The sequence below is a fragment of the Stegodyphus dumicola genome, chromosome 5 (assembly GCF_044657685.1).
Source record: "Stegodyphus dumicola isolate Sdum_Otavi_A_Nest chromosome 5, ASM4465768v1".
Lineage (NCBI taxonomy): Eukaryota > Metazoa > Arthropoda > Arachnida > Araneae > Eresidae > Stegodyphus > Stegodyphus dumicola.
In genome coordinates this window covers 170,517,591-170,538,466 of record NC_140772.1, presented here as the reverse complement: position 1 = coordinate 170,538,466, position 20,876 = coordinate 170,517,591, and the positions used below count along the sequence as shown (strand labels likewise).

General features: G+C 30.8%; 1 protein-coding gene across 1 annotated transcript in view; it reads right to left on the bottom strand.

Annotated features, from left to right (window-relative positions):
- LOC118205556 (GRAM domain-containing protein 4-like) overlaps window positions 1-16,690 on the bottom strand; it is a 124,217-nt gene extending 107,527 nt beyond the window's left edge. Inside the window, exons 1-2 of the mRNA XM_085817375.1 lie at window positions 16,380-16,690; window positions 9,043-9,194 (exon numbers count right to left, since the gene is read on the bottom strand). Coding sequence (XP_085673501.1) covers window positions 9,043-9,171 — 129 coding nt within the window. The 5' untranslated portion in view covers window positions 9,172-9,194; window positions 16,380-16,690. The remainder of the gene's footprint in view (window positions 1-9,042; window positions 9,195-16,379) is intronic.
- Window positions 16,691-20,876: the final 4,186 nt, after the last annotated feature.

The following is a 20,876-nucleotide window of genomic DNA, read 5'->3' as shown; positions in this document are numbered from 1 at the left end:
TCCTGAAAAATATTCCTGAAAAATTTTTAATTATTATTATTATTTTATAAGTTGTTATTTAGTTCACTCTTGGTGCTTGTCGCTATGGTTAAAAGATTGTAATGGATTTTTAAACTGCTTCTCGATAAGATATAGAACTCAAACTTTGTACATACACTGCTTGTGGATGTGGTGTCACGCTTTTGATTTTTAGAGGATTAGCTTTTTTTTCAAATTTAAAGTTGAAACGACTTTTTGCAAATATTAACAAATAAACTGAGAATCTCAGAATATTATAGTTTGCACCATAACACACTGTGGAAGAAAAAAAAATTAAATGAAATTTTTAGCGTAATTTTTTTAAAAAATATTTTGGGAGAATTTTTGAAAATCGTTCGTATTTTTAGACTTTTTGACGCCCATTAATTTTAAAATTTCATATTTAAAAATATATCGGTTACAAACTTCTGACATTTTCACAGCTTATAAAACAAACTTTTCGCATTTAAAAAAAATGAGGAAATTAATTGGATGATTTTTTTACTTTTTTGAAAGATATGCAATGAAGCAGAATGGGAAATATTGGTTCTTCTTGGGCATCAATACGAAACATCGGTTTTAAAGTAATAATCTCATTATACCACACTATTTTTATACCATTATTTATGCTATATAAGTTGTTATTGTTACCATTTGTTAGTTCAGCGTGAGATTGGAGATATTTCTGAGTTAACTTTCTCTTAAGATGCATTTTGCATTCCGTTGTGTTTAACGTTCTTATTAAATTGAAGCATAACTACTGATTATACTTAGTGATATTCTAAACACTTGTACGAGTATTTCTTTGGAAAATTCCAGAACTTTGAAGTGTTTATGTTGATACAATTAATTTAATTAAGCTATCATCAGATTTGAGTGCAATGACAATCATTTACGAACTATTATCAATCTATTACAAACCCGTACGCACGCAACAATATTATAATTAATTAATGTATTAAAATTGTTTTGAACGTGTTTTACAAAACAAAAGCAGGTAAAGAAAAATTCTGCTTGCGTTTTATGAGTTTTTGCAATTTTTCTGGCCACATAAGGTTTTAAAAAAAGGTTTGTAATTTATATTTATATTTACCAATTGAATAAATAGCACTAGGTTTGATTTATATACATATGTGTGTATTGAAATTCAGTAATAAAATTTTAAAGATTTGAAATGATAAAATATCTATTTAGACAGTTTGTATTCTTTAAACTGCAAATGCAAACTGAGAAACCTTTTGCACTTTTTTCAATAAATCCTTTTACTTAAAGTCCTAAAACATATACAGGTATGGACTAAATTTTTTATTATTTTTACTGCTTATATAAAATTATATACTTTATAGAAACAACGATGGGTTGTGCAAAATACTGAAAGGAAAAAATTATTTAAAATGAAAATGTGACTGAGATCATATTTGTTTTAAAGATTTTGGATAAAAATGTATTTTTTTCCCTCAGAAACTAATTCATTAATTGCAAAATCATTCCTTGAAGTTATTAAAAACACTCTAATAAATACAATAAAAAAAACTGGGGGGGACATTGAAAATTGTAGGAGAAGAAAGACATTTTAATTGTAAAATTTTTCTTCAAAAATTTTAATTAAAAAAAATACTAGCAAAGACCTTTTTTCAGCTTAAAATTATTTTGTCTCTCAAAACTATTTAATATTCATAAAAAGTAGATGAAAATGCTTAAATTTTTTTTAAAAAAATCATTCAAAAGGTACCGAGTCCCTTTTCGCGTTGAAGCCGATATGCACTTGTCTTAACTTTAGTTTTAATTTGAACGATATTCCCGGAATACCTAGCATCAGATAACCTTGTCTGTATTTGTCTATAATTTCCGTATCTTGTACAGTTCTATCTAATTTTTGGGGGGATGCTATCACATTCCCAGACATCTATCAGCGCGATTGTTTCGCTGACAGTCCAGCGAGCAGTAACTAAAATTAAGTGAACCGCGCAGTATAGTACGGGAAATCTCCCCATTTGCCCTGCTCCCGAGAGGTAAGGAACATTCAACCAAGTTCTACCTCCAATTCGGCGAGGCAGTTAATGCTTGTCGCATGTGAACGGGACACGTTGGAAGAACCGGTTTTCGCTACCGGTCGAATCAGCTCTTGTGAACGGGGCTTTACTTGTCAATCGAAATTTTTTCGTTTTCAATAACCTCTCTGTCACTTTCTTCACTATCAGAAGCAGTATTTTCTGGATCTAGAACCATACAACAGATTCCACCGTCCATTGATTGATGATTGGGGCATTGCCGTCGCAATAAAAAGTCTTCTGTTATATCATCTTCATTTATAACCGCTTCTCCACATTTCTTTATAAAATCCAATAACTGGAAAATTTCATCTTCAGTTTGCGATGTCAGAAAACCTTCAAATTTGCAGCTATCATCTTCATCGTCCTCACCATGAAATATGGTAGCTGGCCATAAATTATGCCAAGCATTTTTTAACATATCTGGAGACACATCCTCGCACGATTTTGCAATGCTCCACATAGCAAATTTTATGCAAAAAATTTCAAAATGTCTTGAATAGTCTTGCCATTGTTCAAGAAATTTAACATAGATTTTAAAAATGCTACTTTATATTTGCATTTCAGCGCGTGCACTCAGTCCTGGATCTAGGGGGGCAAGCCGGGTTCTGTGCCCTGGGCGGCAACTTCTGCGGGCGGCAAATTCAAGCATGTTACTGGATCGTATTTGGAAAGTTGTCTAATTTTTGATACATTATTAGTAATTTTAAAGACCACTTTTAAGAATATTTATAATTAATTACTAAGAAACATTTTAATGAAACAAACAGTTACAAGAAAGATAAGTACATCCGAATACGACTGTACAGAGAGAGGACAATCAAGGGACTCCAGGCGTCACTGACAAGGTCAGATGACCCTGTCCTCGAGGCTCGCGCCTCTGCCAACCCAACACCACCTAAATATAATAGGTCTGGGGGGGGTTGTTGACCAACCTCATTTGATTTTTCACTACTTTCACGCTTGCCTTCCAAAAGGGATAATTGCCCCTTTTATGCAAGCTCACTTCAAAATGTCTTTCCCGGTCATATACCAACTTCGCGGAATTAATTGAAGCCCCCCTCAATTCTCCTCGACAACTAACAATGGTAAACTTTTCAGTCTCCCACTTTAATGTACGAAGGGTGACACACAAAGAAGAAACTATCAATTACGAATGAATTACTTTCTTTTATACTCATATTATATTTTTATAATAAAGAATAATGAATCAGAACATGTTTATGCTTTACAAGAATTAAAAAATTTTCAAGTCGCAACTATTAGATGCTATATGTTATTTTTGACAATTATTATATAAAGGTGAAATTGGGACTTATCTTGCAAAGTGACAGCTAATGTACTAAAATATTATCTCCCAATTCTTGATATTAAAAGTGGTCAATTAATGTCAAAAAATAAATAGGAAAAAATTGAAATTAAACTGAGTTATTGTGTTTCTTAAAATTACCATCCATATTTATTGATGTAATTTTAAGAAGTGTAATAAGAGTTTAATTTGAATTTTCTCCTATTTAGTTTTAACATTACTTGTCCACTTTTAATTTCACTTTGGAGGTAATGTTTAATATGTCAGTTTTGACATATGTAAACCAGATAATTTAATGAACCTACTAGAAATTGAAATGTATATCTACTATATATATTAAATCAAGCTATCAAATATTGGATTTAAGAGAAGAAACTACGATACTAATATTAATTTGTAGTGCAGTTTTTTTTTTTTATTTTTATTTAAAAAAATTTTTTTTTATAAATATTAATGAATTTTCTTAGATTTTAAATTTCAAACTCACCATTTTAAGTAAATTGTTCTAATCTAATTTTAAAAATTCTTTTCATTGAATCCCAAAATTCGGCTCGTTAAACGGTCCTAAATTCATACAAATATTGTTATAATATATGTCATATTAAGCCGTTATTTACTTTTCCAATTTTTAATCACTGAAGCTGAAGTTACTTAACTTTCTTACAGACTCCATATTTTAAGAAATATAAGAAATGTTTATTTATTTTGTTTCCCAATTACTTCTCTTACCGATACACATTTAATTAATAATTATGAACATATGAAACATGTTCATAATTAAACAAAACATTTCTAACTTCCTTATATTTATCGCTTAAAATTTCTAATTTCCTATTCATCCATTTCTTTTTTAACTTGCATTATATATATATATATATTTTTTGCTATACATTAAAATTTGTATATTGTTGTATTGTATTTAAATGATAAGTTTTAGAAAGTTCTGCATTATAGCTTTAGTTAACAGAAGATGTTTCTAACGTCCTCATGTTGATGAATCGTTAGTATGCATCTTATTTTTCAGTTTAACTTTCAATAAAATTATTTTTAAAGAGAGATGACGCTGAGTTATGCTAATAATATCTCTAACTGTCACTATTTATAATACAAGTTAACGTGATTAATTGTATAGCTCATTTACAATTTTTATAAAAATTTTCAGCCATACCGGAAATAATAGCAAATGCTCCTAATATTTTGATTACATTTTCCTCTTCCTTCATATTTTTGTGATATGTTTCATTACTGCATAGAGATAAATATAATTCATTTACCAGATATGTAAAACTATATTCAGCACACTTTTGCTTTACTAATATTGTACCTTCTTTCTTCTTTAATATATTGTTCAACACTCAGCATCTCATAAGACTAATTTCAAGAGCTGTGCGTTCACGAGCGATCAAGCGGTAAAGTCATTAAACATTGGTAATTTGACTGAAGTTTAAAAGAGAATGATTTGTTTGCATGACAGTTTTCGTGGCTTTTCCTCATATGTAACGTAAATACGAGCCAGTTTATCTTGAAAATTTGCTCCTACTAGTGACCGAATTGAAAACCGCTGTACGCTAGGTTCAATCGCAGGCGAACAAGTTGGCTGAGGCAGATAGCCTTCGGGTACTTTGCTATAACATACAAACCAAGAGCTCTTTCTTTTTTGTGAATATGTAAATATTTATACTGTTATCGGGTTGTGCGAGGACGATAGTAGAGTTCTTGAGTAGTCTACATAAAGGCATTATGAAGATGATTAAGGAAATGAAATTTGGTAAAAAATATGATTAAGGAAATGAAATTTTAAAGTGCTAGGTTAAAATCACTGTTAATTTCTAGAAATTGGTGTGTTAATTACTGAATCCATTGCATTCGTGATTTGTAACTTGTATATATTTGTTTCAGATATTAATTAGTAAAGTGTCATTCCTATTTTTTGTACTATGCTGAACTGCTTTAGTATTTAGTACTAAATGATTTTCCATTAGTTTGGCTAGTTATTGTTGCAAATATTTCAAAATTGCATATTTCAGAGAATTTATATGTAAATTTGATTATTACAGTGCAAAAATAGTGCGAATATGTAAATCTTTATTATGTTATCGAGCTGTGTGAGGACTATAATAAAGTTCTTGAGTAGTTTACATAAAGGCGTTATTGTGAATTTTAACGTGCTAGGTTAAACTTACTGTTAGTATAGAGAAATTGGTATAAAATTATTCAATCCATTTCATTAGTGATTTGTAATTTGCTTATATTTGTGTAGATGAAATTTTTAATTATTTAATAATGTGCGATTCCCATTTTTGTACTGTGCTGAACTATTTTAGTGTTTTGTATTGAATCGTTTTCTATTAATATCATTTATCAGTATGAGTAATTATTGCTGCAAATATTGAAAAAATGCCTATTTCAGGGAAAATGTAAATTTGATAATTTCATTGCACCAGAGATACAGCTGCATTAGGAGGGTTTGTACGGTTTTTACCTGTGTAACCTTTGACATGTATGTCGGGCCTCCAGCGGCTGAGTGGTAAGCTCTGAACACTGGTAGTTCGGTCAGGGGTTAGAGTCCCAGCGAATTTGCTGGCTCCATGGGCATTTCCGTCGTTTCACTCATGTGTAATTTGCATACAAGCCAATTACTCTTATCAACTACCCTCAGCGAAGGCATCTCTCGTCTTAGCCAGATAGCCCTCTTATGCTTTGCCGTAAGTAAAGAAACTAAACAATTTTTTATGTATATTTCTTTCATCACAAAAAATGGCACATAAAGAATTTCTTTCCATAAAATGGATTTTACATTTTTCTCAAACCCTACCTATTTCTATGTTTATTAAAAAAATTGAAATTTGTTAGAGAAACTTAAACGAAAATAGGTGAGGGCGGCAGTTTTAAGTTTTTGTCCCACCTAGGAAAAATGGTAAATCCGGCGCTGCCTGCACTATTATCATATCTGATGCAAAAGCAAAGTTGTAAAATTAAACTTTTAGCAAAATTAGCAATAGAAGCTCCCTCAGGTTAAGTACTGTGCAGACATTGAAGACAAAAATTTTAAACTTAACCAATTTATTAACAATATATAAAAACAAAAACACAATGAATAAATTTAATCAATATCAGAAACTTAAAGAGTATAACATAATCATTATCAAAAATTACACCTAATTCATCATCCATTAACCCCAAGGTTTTTTTCCTTCAAAGAATGTTACACTATTAAAGACACAGTAAATATTTTTACCTGATTTCCAAATACTGGCATTCAATATGCGAAAAACATATCACTAAACAGAAACTACGCGGTTATAATGAAATTTGCTTCACTATCAATAAGTTCATGCTTCGTGGTCAAGAAGGCACCTGAAAAATTAAATTAAATAATTGAGAGCACTTAAACCGGCAAAACGCCGCTCACTGTAGTTACACATGAGAAATCACAGCTTGGAAAATCATTGCCGCTAATTCTGGAAAAACACTTGTGTTGAAGATGCCGACTTCATGAAAACAGGATACTAGCCACGGCAGTCGCTCACATCGTAGCCTCTTTTGAGAATCTAGAAAAAGTCATCTTGCGGACTGGAACCACGGCACTTATCACTGGATGGCACGAATCTCAATATCATCTTCTAATGGGGGCTGGAACGGCACACCACGGAGCAAAGAAACAGGAACCAGAAGGGATGAGCCAGAGCGACGTGAGATACTTATACCTGAAGTAGACATGATGTCATCTCACGGCAACCAATCAGCTAATGGCACGACTCTGCTTTCCAGATGACGTAACATCAAGCTTCGTTTTTGCATCTTAATTAGGATGGAACAGTCCGTTCTTAATACAAACAGTGGCAGTGAAAAACGAAGTAGAAATAACTATTATATCCCTTTAAAATAAGAACTAAACCTTATATAAAAATTATAAATATTTTAAGGAGGAGAGATGATGCAGAAAAGGGTTACAATAGGTCATATTTTCCAACAATATCCATAGGCTGAATGACAGACATACAAATTGAAGAGAAGAATAATACGGATATATTATCTTTCACTAAAATTTTAAGTGAAGTATGCGCCGAACAGTTATGAACAATCAGGACTATTTTTGAGTCATCAGGTAAACCAACCGAATCCAAATGTCGCCGAGCCTCGGGAATAAAATGATTTTCAAACCAATCATTTATCAAGCCTTGTGTCATCCATGCTCTTTTATTTGGGCGATATATAACGGGGAAAATCGTTATTCCTTTAAATGCTCGAGGTCGTGTATGTTTTCCGATTATGAAAAGTTTGCACTTGTGCATTCCTGCAGCATTTGCACACACTAAAATTGTTAGTCTCGTTTTGGCATCTTTGACACCAGTTGGAGCCTTTTCTGTAGAGGTTGCCAAGATATTCTGTGGTACATATTGCCAGAAAAGACCAGTTTCATCAGTGTTGTAAATTTGTTCTGGAGATAATTGTTCACTAGTAATGAATTCATCTGCAAATTGTTCAGCAGCTTCAGTATCAGCTAAAGCTTTTTCACTTGAAATTTTTGTCTTATACCATGGCGATTTTTAAATTTGGTTAACCAACCTGTCGAATATGTGCACTCAGTGTTTAAGTTCATTTCTTCATGAAATATTTTGGCTTGAGCCATTAGCATTGGACCCATCAATGGCACGCCCTCGCTGCGATGCTGTCTGACCCATTCAATCATCACTTTGTAATGATCGTCATTTTTAGCATAACGAACCTTTTTTTTTTTTTGTTGTTGTTATTCATTGCAAGTGGGGTGTCGGAATCCACAAAAAATTCAAAAAGTTCCTTTTTCTTTTTGAATTAACTTTCCAATGTCACACTCCTCGCATAATTTTGAGACGTCTATGTCTTTATCCATTTTTTGCAGCATTTCCACTTTTTGTTTGATGGACATCGAAACATGCTTTCGCTTTGTAGATCCTTTAGCAGCTCCACAATTGAAAACTCTTTTTGACATAATCGAAAGTTCAAGCTTAATTTTTATAAAATTGCTCTAACAGTCTGCAAAAAATAATAAGCCGCATCCAATTAGAAGATTAAGGAACAGCACAATCTGCAACATTAACTGAAATGCCTCAGAATCAGTAAAGATAATTTCAGCCTAGCTTATATCGTCCGTTGTACATTAAACGCGCATGCGTAAACGCATTACGGGCACGCGTAAAGCATACCAAAAAAAAAAAAAAAAAAAAAAGTAGTTTGTGGCTTTGAGGTCCAGATTATAAATCATTCCGGATAATGGACGTCTGGATTACGGACTTTGTACTGTATATATTTATTTAGATTTGAATTATTTTCCAACATGCTTTATAACTTACACAACAAAAAGTATAGAAAATATTTGTAAACACCAAAACTTAATTTTTTAAAAATATATTCATAAACTAAAATTAAATACTTAACAAGTAAATAAGGGCTGACCACATCTCCATCCCCTCCCCAAAACTGTGAAATTCCAATCTAGGGGAGAATTCCCTGTTGCTTAAGAATCTCTGGTATATAAATTACTTAGAATCATAATACTAAAAAGTATTCCTAAGATAAATCATTAAATAAATTAATTTGATAGATATTATGTAAATATATAATTTCATGGCCAAATCTAAAAATCTTTAGCAATTAGAGAATTAATGTAGATGTTAAGCCTACCTCATCTGGAACTTCTTCTAAAAGACGTTCCTCTGATGGGAATGTCTGTAAAATAGTAGGTGTAGCCATCATATCAATTTCAGGTTTCTCTGATCGAAATTTAGATTTGAAAGCTTGTCGAAGTGACATTCCTGCAAACTTGAATTTTCAACCTATGTAAAAAATAATATATTACTTAAAATCTTGAAAAGCATAGTTTATTTGCAACTAATACATATTTGCAGTAACTACTTGAATAAAATAAAGATGAAAAAATTTCCTAATTATTTCAAATGCCTTTACTCAATTTTCCTCATTATGAAGATTTAAAAAAAAAAAAAATTAATTATGTAACAGGCACCCTTATTATAGAATCAGTTGTCTCCAGCTTGCCTAAAAAAATAAAACTGCAAAAAAAGGCTAAAAAAAAAGAATATTAAAAGAAACAATAGCTAGGACTTCTTTAAGAAATACTTATTTCTTGTCCCCTTACTATATAAATAAAATTTTTCTTTTAATTTCATAAAACACACTTTTATTTAAGATAGATAAAATAAATACTAAACTAAAAAAGAAGAAAAAATTATCTTACAGTTTAACGGAAAGAAAATAATAATCTTTGATAAATTCATTTATAATATCGATAAAAATTAGTGCTGCACCTTTCATAATAATACATAAATAATTAGCTATTACAATTAATTACATTTAACAACTGTTCTGATATGCTTTGAACATTCCCACTGTAATAGCACCAAGACTTAGCGAAAATACTAGAATGTTTCCATTCAGTTAATTTACAAACTTTTTGATATACTGCAGAATTTGGGCAAGTGTACTTGGTAAAGCAGGTACCAAACATATTTCAGGAATTCTTATCAAAAAAAGTATCTTGGAAACATGTGAAATTTTATCAAGCAATAATTTTCCTACTGCTCTAGTTTAAATTCTTACATAAAAAATATATATATAATTTGAAATTTTTTTAAAAAAAATTGATAAATTAGCACAAAATGTGTATAGATAATGGCTTATATTTTTTATATTGCAATTTTATTACAAGATTCCTTTTTTAAAAAAAGAGAATTATTTTCTTGTTTTCATTGAACTATAAGATTTTTTACAGATCCTAGTTCAGATAATATTAGGAAGTTTTTGGATTCTGTTAAGGAATTGTGTTTGACTGAAGACGTGTTAATTTGTAAATAAGGCAAGTGGCTATTTCCTTTGTGTAGCGCAAAGATGAATTTCCTTTTTTTATGTTAATTCATTGTTTGATTTAAAATGTAATTTTTTTAGGTTATATATATTTTTTGTTGGCTGCTCCTTTGGCTTTTTAAGTGAATATAGTTTGATGTGTACATGGACAAAGTCAAGGGAGTGCACAATGCCTAGTTTGTGCAATTCTTTGATATTTTTTTAAGTGAAAATAAGTCGATGTGTACATGGATAAAGTCAGGGAAGTGCGCAATGCCATTTTTGTGCAATTCTGGGATGTTTTTTTAAGTGAAAATAGGTCGATGTGTACATGGATACCGAGTTCGAGCAATTCTTTGTTATTTTGGCTTTGTGTAGCGTCGATTTTTGGCACAAATTCACCATTACACAAGCCAAAATAACAAGTCAAAGAACTGTACAAACTTGGTATCCATATACCGCCAATTTCACTATTATTTTGTTATTCATTAAAATTTATGTGCATCACTTAAGAGTTAAAAAAAAAAAAACATGCATATAATCTTACATTTGCTTCGATGGAATGCTTGTATGCTTTCCATTTCTGCCATCATATTATTGTTGCATTTGATCTTACATTTGCTTAGATGGAATGCTTGTATGCTTTCCATTTCTGCTATCATATCATTGTTACAGTTTTTTACATTTAGCTTTGTGCTGTCCAGCTACTCAGGTTTAATACATTAATACTAATTTAATATGCCTTACAAAAGAAATTCAAGTAAACAAAAGAAGTCCTTCCAAATAGCAACATATGCTTGACGTTCTACTTCTTTTCCTAGATAAATTATTATATAATCTATACTGCAACTTGCATCCAGTGTTTATGAGCCCATGATAAAACTGCAGAAAGCAATCTTCTTTCAAAGGTATTATAACAATGTTTAACTTTTTTTTTTTTTTTTTTTTTTTAAATTTGAGATTAATAATGTATGAATTGACTTCACCAAAGTCTACATAAACTGACAGCTCAGTCAATCTTATACACACGATCTCATTGAAAGTGTGGTAATTAATTTCGGTTATGAATCTAACAGTTCCACTTGTCAGTCCTTTGCTAACATCTACTTTAAATCACAGCATTTTTTAGCTCCTTTCAAAGTTTCTAACTTCCTTGCCATACTCATGAATATCAGTACCATCTAAATTTCATAAGATGTGTTTGGATGGTTCATCATCTAAATTCACATTATCAGTATTATGTGTGACATCCAGAAACTCAGCTTGAGCTTATGCTTTATTTATTTATTTTTAAACTGATTCAGTACTCTTTGTATATGTTTAAATACTTGATCATTTGTTAAATAAATTCTTAATTTTTTTTTCTATTGAAAAGTTATCATCTTCTATAATCACTCTCTTTATTAATTCAGAATTACGTTTAGCTTTGAGTTCTCCAATCTGCAGAGCATTCATAAAATCAGTGAAAGGTGTATACCTCTGCTGTTGCATCTTCTCTGTAAGTTCTATTAGAGAAAACAATTGTGATAAATTTGTTGCTGGTGTTAAATGATCAGGCTGATGGAACAACTGACTTCCGAGAGATTGAAGCTATATCAGATTGCTGAATACCTCCAAAAATGTCATCATAATTTTACAATTGCTTTAATCTCAAACCAGTCATATACAGCATTTCCTACTGTAACTCTGCTATTTTGCATGAAAATGAATTCAATAACTCGAACTGGAAATGGATCCGTCTTAAGTAAGTTCCAATTAGTTGAAACTGATCATCATTCTTTAGTATATCAGGTATTTCCTCTTCACTGTCATTATACTCAGGTCATAAGATCTTCATTAAGTATCTTAAATGCATGTACTTGGTTAACTACATTTTTAAACTGTTCATAAGATTTCCTAAATGAGTGCATGTGCTTACTTATTTTATGTATTCCTTTTGAGATACGAATTTTCCTTTTGCAATCTCTAATCCTCAATTAATTCACTTTCACTGATAAAGCAAATATTACAGAAGCATGCTGTAGTAATAGTCTTTTAGTGCTTTAAAAATAAATGCTCTTTTTTTTTTTTTAATCAGACTGATTTATTTATGAAATAAAGAAAATAGATGTGAATCGTACAGTATTTTCCTTCTCCAATAAATGAAAGATTACCAAATATGGTTCATTCACATGGTTTTATAATTAACACCCTTCTAGACAAATCTAGTTGTTTTGACAGAATGTAGCCAAGACAAGTCACCATACAAGTATATATAAGTCACCATACAAGTATATATAAGTCACCATACAAGTATATATGAGTTTGAAATCTGCTCTTTTGAGCCACAAATTATGTATTAAAAACTTCCAGCAGAATATTATTAACTCTTTGACGCGCGTTGGCCGCTCCCTGAAACCACCAATTTTTGAATTTTTTCTTTTCTTCCTTCCGAAATTTTTGAGTGAAAATCAATTGATTACTGATCTTTTACCTCTAAATAACACAAAATGACTGCAGAATCATACATGTTTTAGGCCTTAGTACTTCAAATCGGATGCCTTTTAAAATTCGTTTTCAATGAGACAAAATAACTTCCTTTTATTAACATAAACAACTTTAAATTTCAAAAGTTATTTATCGCACATCATGATTTCTATCATAAACAATAAAAAATAGCAATATTTAAACTGCATATATAAAAAAACCCTCTATATGTATGGCATTTGCTTTGTGGTTTCAGGGCACGACCACTGCACCACTAGAGGTTCGGTGGTCGCTCCTTGAAACCCCTGCTCTTCACAGTGGCATTTGCTTGCTTCTCAAATAGGAATGTTTATTTTTACCCGGATATAGATAAGGGGTTTTGAAATCACAGAGTTATTTTATTACTAAACAATACATGCACCTGACCAGTAAAAAGGTCTTTCTTTTCCAGAGACTTTTCTCTGACCTCAACACACTTGCTCCCCAAGCTAGTATTGTGATTTTATAAATTATTTCCTGTGGTTTAAATTTAATGTAAATATACTTTGCTGTAATTAAAAATAGAAATCGTGTAAAGTTTTATTTAAATTAAAAATATTTTCTGAATATTTTGGGATGAAATACGAATAAAATAAATATGAATGGGAAACGAATGATCCGTATCAAAGACAAAAAGACCAAGCCCCTCCTCATTAACATAAAAAAAACACAAATTTCATGTGACAGATGAAAAGAAATTAAATAACGTTGGACGTATACCAGTGAAATTTAGATCCAATCAGCGTACATTTTGTAGCACAAGGAAGAAACCTCACAGAAGAAGATACATGTGGTTTACAAGATAAAATCGCTGAATGTGGTTAAGATCAATTTGAAGTTTCTGTACGATTTGGAATGAAAGGATAAAAAAGCATTAATTGACTGGTGTGTAAATGATGGTTTACTTAGCAGTCATTATAAGTGACCTGTTTGTACGAAGGAAATGTGTCTGGTCGAACGTCGGAAGATACAGGCACTACGGAGGATAATTTTTATTCTTATTTTTGTGAATTTATGTGACGATGCCAGAATATAGATTCTAGTTCAGATAATTCTAGTTTAGGAAGTTCTTGGATGCTGTTAAGGAATTTTGTTTGACTGAAGACACAGAAATATTTAAATAAGGTAAGTGGATATTTCTTTTGTGTGGTGGTTAGATGCTATAAGGAATTTCCTTTTTCATGTTATTTCATCGTTTGATTTAAAATGTAGTTTATTGAGATTATATATTTTTTGTTTGGCTCTAGTAAAGAACTGGCTGCTGCTTTGACTTTTTAAATGAAAACAGATCGATGTGTACATGGACAAAGAGAGTGTGCAATGCCAAGTTTGTGCAATTCTCCGATGCTTTTTTAAGTGAAAATAGGTCGATGTGTACATGGATACTGAGTTTGTGCAATTCTTTGACGTGTTATTTTGGCTTTGTGTAGTGGCGATTTTTGGCGCAAAACTAGCCACTATACAAAGCCAAAATAACAAGTCAAAGAATGGCACAAACTCGGTATCTATGCACCGCCAGAAATCGCAAATTTTTGCCAAAAGTCATATATATTTTTACCAACTCTTCTTTCTACACCGTATACAGCCACAGGAAAGCTACAATATGAAAAATTAACAGGAGGCTTATTTCTGCAAGAATGGAAAAATGTGATGTTTCTTCTCTCTAAAATAGGATGGCTTTTTGCAGAAGGAATCATTTCCTCAATGAAGAAAAGAGAAACTAGTTTGCTAGACAATGAGATCTTGCTGGGTTCAATATATGTAGATCCAGACACCAAATTTTGTTGGATGAACAAATTAAAAAGCCAAAGAAAGCCATCTATGAACTAAGAATGAAATTTTTCTCAGAACAACTGGAATATTCAAATCAACACAGTTAGACTGCAGACATTGCAACTGAGTCTCTATCATCCTCTTGCATTGATGAATTAGATTTTGAGAAATACTTGGATAATATTGAAAAGGATAAAGCAAAGTGAATGAAAATAAAGAAACATGAGACTTTAGATATAAAAATGATAAAATACAAACAAGATTTCCACATAGCCCTTAAAGAAATAGAGAAATATGATTGCTCTTGCAAGACATCTCTTTTAGAACTTATACAAAACTATCCTAAAAAGTTTTAAAAAGTAGCCCTAACTGTAACAGTTCTCCCACTGAAGTTAGTGTGTAAAGACTATTTTCAGCTCTGAAGTTTATCAAATTAGATGTACGGTCCTTTATTAAAAAAGATTCTGCCGAAGCTATACTGTTTCATAGAAATTACTAATGCCAGTTTTTCCATTTCATAATAAATGCTAATTAATATAAATAATCTGTTATGCCATCCTTTTTTTTCTCTGTAGTATCTATTACTTCTTTTATATTAAAAAAAAACACTGCAACACATGTGTATATGTTTACATATATATGAAGGAATCTTAAAAATTCCAAGAGTCAAAACCGGAGTCAGTTAGTTTCCCTACTGACTTCACAGCCCTGGATTCAAATACAATTGCATATTTTTTAATAAAATATGAAGTAAGATAAAGCATGTCCTCGTACAATTTGAAACAATGCTTACCAGAATTTTAAAAAAAGCCTAATAACTTCAGTGGACCTAGAAGTCCATAAATGACACATTCAGCATTAATTTCCATATTTCTAAATTCTTTTCAACACGTATCTAGTACTACTGTGTATCAATATTAATTAACAAACACATAACAAAAATAATAATTTTCTTCAAAACAGAAAAAGCAAATGTTAAAACTTAAAAACTGCTTTTACTCTCAAATCATTTTGAGCTTTATTTTTATTATTATTACTTATGTGTTCCATCCTAAGGCACTGCACGGAAAGGAAAAAGTCTTTCTAAGGAAACTGGCTCATATTAACATGTTACACATGGGGAAAACCATGAAAACATCCAGGCAGGCAACCTGTTCCTGGGATTCGAGCCTTGGATTGAACTACCAGTGTTCAGGGGCTTTACTGCTTAGCTGCTGGTGGAGCATTTGATCTTGAAGTGCAAAGTTTTATATAATTACATTTACTACAAATAAGGTACAAAATTTCATGCTCATTGGTAATTTAGTTGAGATCGTAAGGCGCATAAACTATGTAACTTAGGATGCAAAGGTTTTCGCATAACATTTTCTTTGAAAATTTAGTGCCCAAGTACTTACAGCATCAGTATGTCAAATTCTACGATGACTAAAAATAAACAAAAAAACCATGTGTGACTTTGTGCTAGCATATTATTTCAGGAAGAAAGAAAAACTTTCTTTCCAAATAAAAAAAAAAAATGGACAGTGTTTGACAAATAACATAAGATGCCTTACAAAAGAAATGAAAGAAAAACAAAAGAATATATGGATAACACATTTAAGCTCTTAAATACATATGATTTCTCAAAATTTTGGTTTATTTCATTATAACTTCAATAAAAAAAATATTACACCAATTACGGCACTGTTACCAAGTAACTTCATGAAATTACACAAAAGAAAAACAGCATATCAGAATTTTAAACTAGAATTATATGGTTTATGAGTATTTCCACGGCTTCGTAGTATACTCATATAATAAGATTATATGTGTAATTTTAAACTGTAAATTAAAGCATTCCAAAATAACACACATCAAAATATTAGAAGACCTGATCTTATTACCTTAGAAGATTACATATAACAAAATAACTGATCTTAAAATCTTTCGCTTAAGAATATTTATCGAATTTCAAACAAATAAATGTCATTTTCAATTGAAATGGTTGACAGTTCTCACACAGAATATCTTAAGAAAAACGAGCGCAACCATGATAAATAAAAACAAAGCCCGTTGCCAAATTCGATCAACTTATAATTTGTTTCTTCCATTTTCAAATAATTTTCCAGCCGTCAGACTTCATAAATTATAATTACATAAATTATCTTTTATTTAATTTATATATTCTATATTTTAACTTTAGCAGTGTTCAAGACCTTTGTTCGTAGGCCTTGATTAGGGACGCCAGGGAGGTTCGAATAATTTCATGGATGGCCCAGTTCGTTGATGACGATCTTTCGTGAATAGCTATAAAATAAAATTGATTTAACAATTTTTTTAATGTTTCGCATGGAATTTTAAACAGTGAATGTGGTTTTTAAATATCGCTCAGAGTTAATTTTCTTAAATACAAAAGGAACTCACAATTTTTTGTCATCCTTATTAAATTTGTATTTCAAATAATTATTGTTTGTCATTTCTGATTCGTCCGAAATTTCAAAGATTAAAAATTTTTAGATTTTTTAGATCCCATTGAGTTTACATTTGACTGATATCCTCTTAAGTGCGTTCTATACCATTTTTATAGATTCTTTTTTAAAATTTTAAACTTGTGACGTACTGAATTCATGCACTGCAAAATGCGATTTCTTCATTTAATTAGATAAATTACACTGCATTTAAAAAATCCCAGATTGTTTTTATTCTCATATAACAACTATGTGTTCTTATGAAAGATATCTGATGTGTTAGTTAAGGTAAATATTCGTGATTTTTACGTGTTACTTTATGCTTTTAAAATATCAGTTTAGTGATCTTTATCTGCTATTATAAAAATCTGATAGAAGGAGGAAAGTGCCACTATATAATTTTAAATTAGAGATAAAAGCAAACTTACTTTCACGTCGTCAGGCTACGGTTACTTTTACGCTAAATTTTGGACATTCATAAAAATGTTTAATTTCTTAATACAGTTTTGCAAAATTTGTTATAATCGTAATCAAAAATGTTGCTATGGTAACATAATTCCTGTAAATAGTAATTAACGGTAAACAAACTGAAAGTTAAATGTTTCAAGGTATATATAATTTCGTAAATTATACTATCTAACTTCTTGTTTATTGCATGTTTGTAATGTTCTTAAGTATTGTCATAATTTGTTACTGAGATTTGTTATTTCTAAACTATTTTGCAGAAAATGAGGCTCAAACTGTAAGTAGCAAAGGAAGTGTGTCTGTTGCTAGCACAATTTTCAAAGAGGACGATATATCATTAGACAATGCTTCAAATATTACAGGTGAAAATGAAAATGAAAGGAAAAATATATTTCTTATCGTTCGCATACCGAAGAAAAGTTATTTAGGTGGATACAGGGATAAAGTGACAGGTCTTATTTATCATCATGCTAAAATTCAAACTTTACCTCCTCCTTGGAAATATGGATTCATGGAAAGATTCTGTAGGTAAGCCTTTTTATTAGTGGAAAATTAATATTTATAAATATTATTATTTCCTCCAATAAATCAGTTTTTATTTGAATACATTGTTAATAATAAAAAATATTGATAAACACTTTTATTTCTACTAAACTATCTCTATTCTATTAAATATAAAAAATTATTAATGTTTGGATCTGATTTTTCCCCCCTGTTCTTGTTGTAAGAAGAGTGTAGAGATTATTGGTTGACAAAATTATTTGATTAGAATCATTTATGACAGCTATAATCTGCTTTGTTCTATTTAAAATATTAAAAGTGTGAAAATAAATGAAGGTATCAATTATTATTGAATTTTTTAAAATTATATATCTGTTGGTACTCTTATCAATTTAGTGTAACGGCGAGGGATGGAATTAAAATGATAGCAGATTCCTTAGAGCAAATCATCCCTTATAAATAGTAGCTCAGTATTATCTGCAATGTATTTATTTTTTTCTTCTGCTTTGAGATTAACATTAAAGAAGGAATGCAATTAACTGTTGTTTGATATAAGTGTCAAATCTTGGCAATTATATCAATAAACAGCATATAAGTGCCGTATATTGATGTAAGTGCTTATTGGTTATAAGTGAATCACTTAATAACCAGTGGACTATTTAAAGCCAAAGGTTTAATACATGGCAATCGTATATTAGGATCGTATATTCGTATATCGTATATTAGGATCGTATATTCGTATATCGTATATCGTATATTAGGATCAGACCATTTTTTTTCAGATGTGATTAGTTGAAACTAATCACATCTGAAAAAAAAAATGGTCTGATCCTAATATACGATATACACACGGGTTTTGGCACATGTGAGATATCGGATGGAAACGCTTCATTTTAGTCTTGGAGACAATTCTCAAAATCACACCAAAGCCGTATCGTGTTCTAGCATTTCACACACACACACACACACACACACACACACAAAAAAAAATAAAATAAAATAAAATAAAATAAAATAAAATAAAAGGTGGCATACTTTTTCCATAAAACATAATAACGAAAGGAAATTAGGCAATTACGATAAAAATTATCATATATTTCTTCCTTTGCTTTCAAAATTAGTTTCCTAAAAACATAGTTTTCGAATTAAGTATCATATAATCGCAGTACTTTTAAAATACTTCACTGAAAATGTTTTAGCAGCTTGTTAGTTGAGAATTTTGATTGTAAACTACTGAATGTATTTTCATTGCTGTCATATAACCTCTGTGCTTCTACAGCAAATTTTGTTAAGAATATAAACATTTAAGCCACCTTAGTCTTTTCTTCCGTAAATTAATTGTAAAAAAATTTTTTGCAATTAAAATTAGTATTTCTACGCTAAAACAAGAAATTAGGTTAGCGGGCAGGAAGATAGATTTTTAGGTGCACAAAATTGAAAGTGTACTATTGGTCCCGCTCGAAAAGACACTGAAAGTTGGCGCAGAAACTTTTAATTCACTATTCTACTAAGAGTTTCAACTGTAAAAAGAAATGGCATCTTCGTTAGGCTTAATACCATTTAAACAACTTTTAAATTAATTTAGAAGTCAAACAACAAAAATCAGCGTTATATTTTCAAATTTACACAGGACTAGTTTCGATGGTTTTACCGAACCATCATCCTCAGCTTCAAAAGCGCAAATGAACGAGATAAGATATAATGATTAGATTAGGTAAGATAAGAAAGTCTGGACAAGAGATAAGCTACTGGCGCCATCTGTTCATGAAACCAGAACTAAAACATAATTTCTTTAAAGGCTGAAGGCAAAGATGGATTGGAATTAGGGTCGTTAACTAGAACAGAAAGATTTTTAATGTGAAATGCCTCTAGAAAATCCAGTTTACCAATGGAGGATGTTTTTTGAATAATTTTGGCAGCAGAAAAATTGAAAGTGTGATTTTCGGACCAACAATGTTGGGCACTTCTGTGTTTCCTTTTTTTCTAACATATGCCTCATGTTCCTTAAAGCAAAATTTTAAGGCTCTCTTAGTTTGGCCAATGTAAATTAAACAACACTGGCAAGGGATCCTGTAAATACCCCAGGAATTCATATCCGGAATGGGGTCCTTGATTATGGAACTCGGCATTTTATTGATGGGAGAATAAACGACTCTAAAGTTAAATTTCTGCAAAATACGTGCAACTTTATAGCTACTTGATGGAAAGAAGGGAATGACAAAAGAATTTTTATAATCTCCTAAAACAAGAGTGTGCCTTTTGATGTGTGGAGATGAGAATTTTTTAACTGCTTGATTAATAATGTTGGGTGAAAAGCCCCTGTCAATAGCTATTGCTTTTAAATAATTTAGTTCTTCATCAAGGGATAGTTTGGAGGAGCAAACTTGAAGAGCACGGAAAATATAGGAATAAAATGAAGATAACTTTTGTTTAGTCGGATGACTTTTGTTATTTGACTTCTAAATTAATACTTGTTCTACGTGTTATTGTAACTTAAGTATATAGTCTATTAAGTAACATCATACGATGTAGGGAGTATTGCAGAGTGGTAAAATGAAAGCGGGAGCTGTGCCAGTTAACAGGTTTTACCTTCAAACAGGAAGGTAATAAAGAAGGTAATATGGTAATAAAGATGATTTAAATAAAGTTTTTTCAACAATGAATTCCATTGATCCTGCTATTCAGTTCACTTCTGGACTTAAGACTTGCAATTCTTTTCCGTTTCTCGACATTCTGGTCACACGCAACACATCCAACTTCAGTATTACGGTTTACCGTAAACCTTCATCGGTTTGCCTTCCACCACGCTTTAAGTCATGTCTTCCGACTAAACAAAAGTTAGCTTTATTTTATTCCCATATTTTCCGTGCTCTTCAAGTTTGCTCTTCCAAACTATCACTTGATGAAGAACTAAATTATTTAAAAGCAATAGCTATTGACAGGGGCTTTTCACCCAACATTATTAAT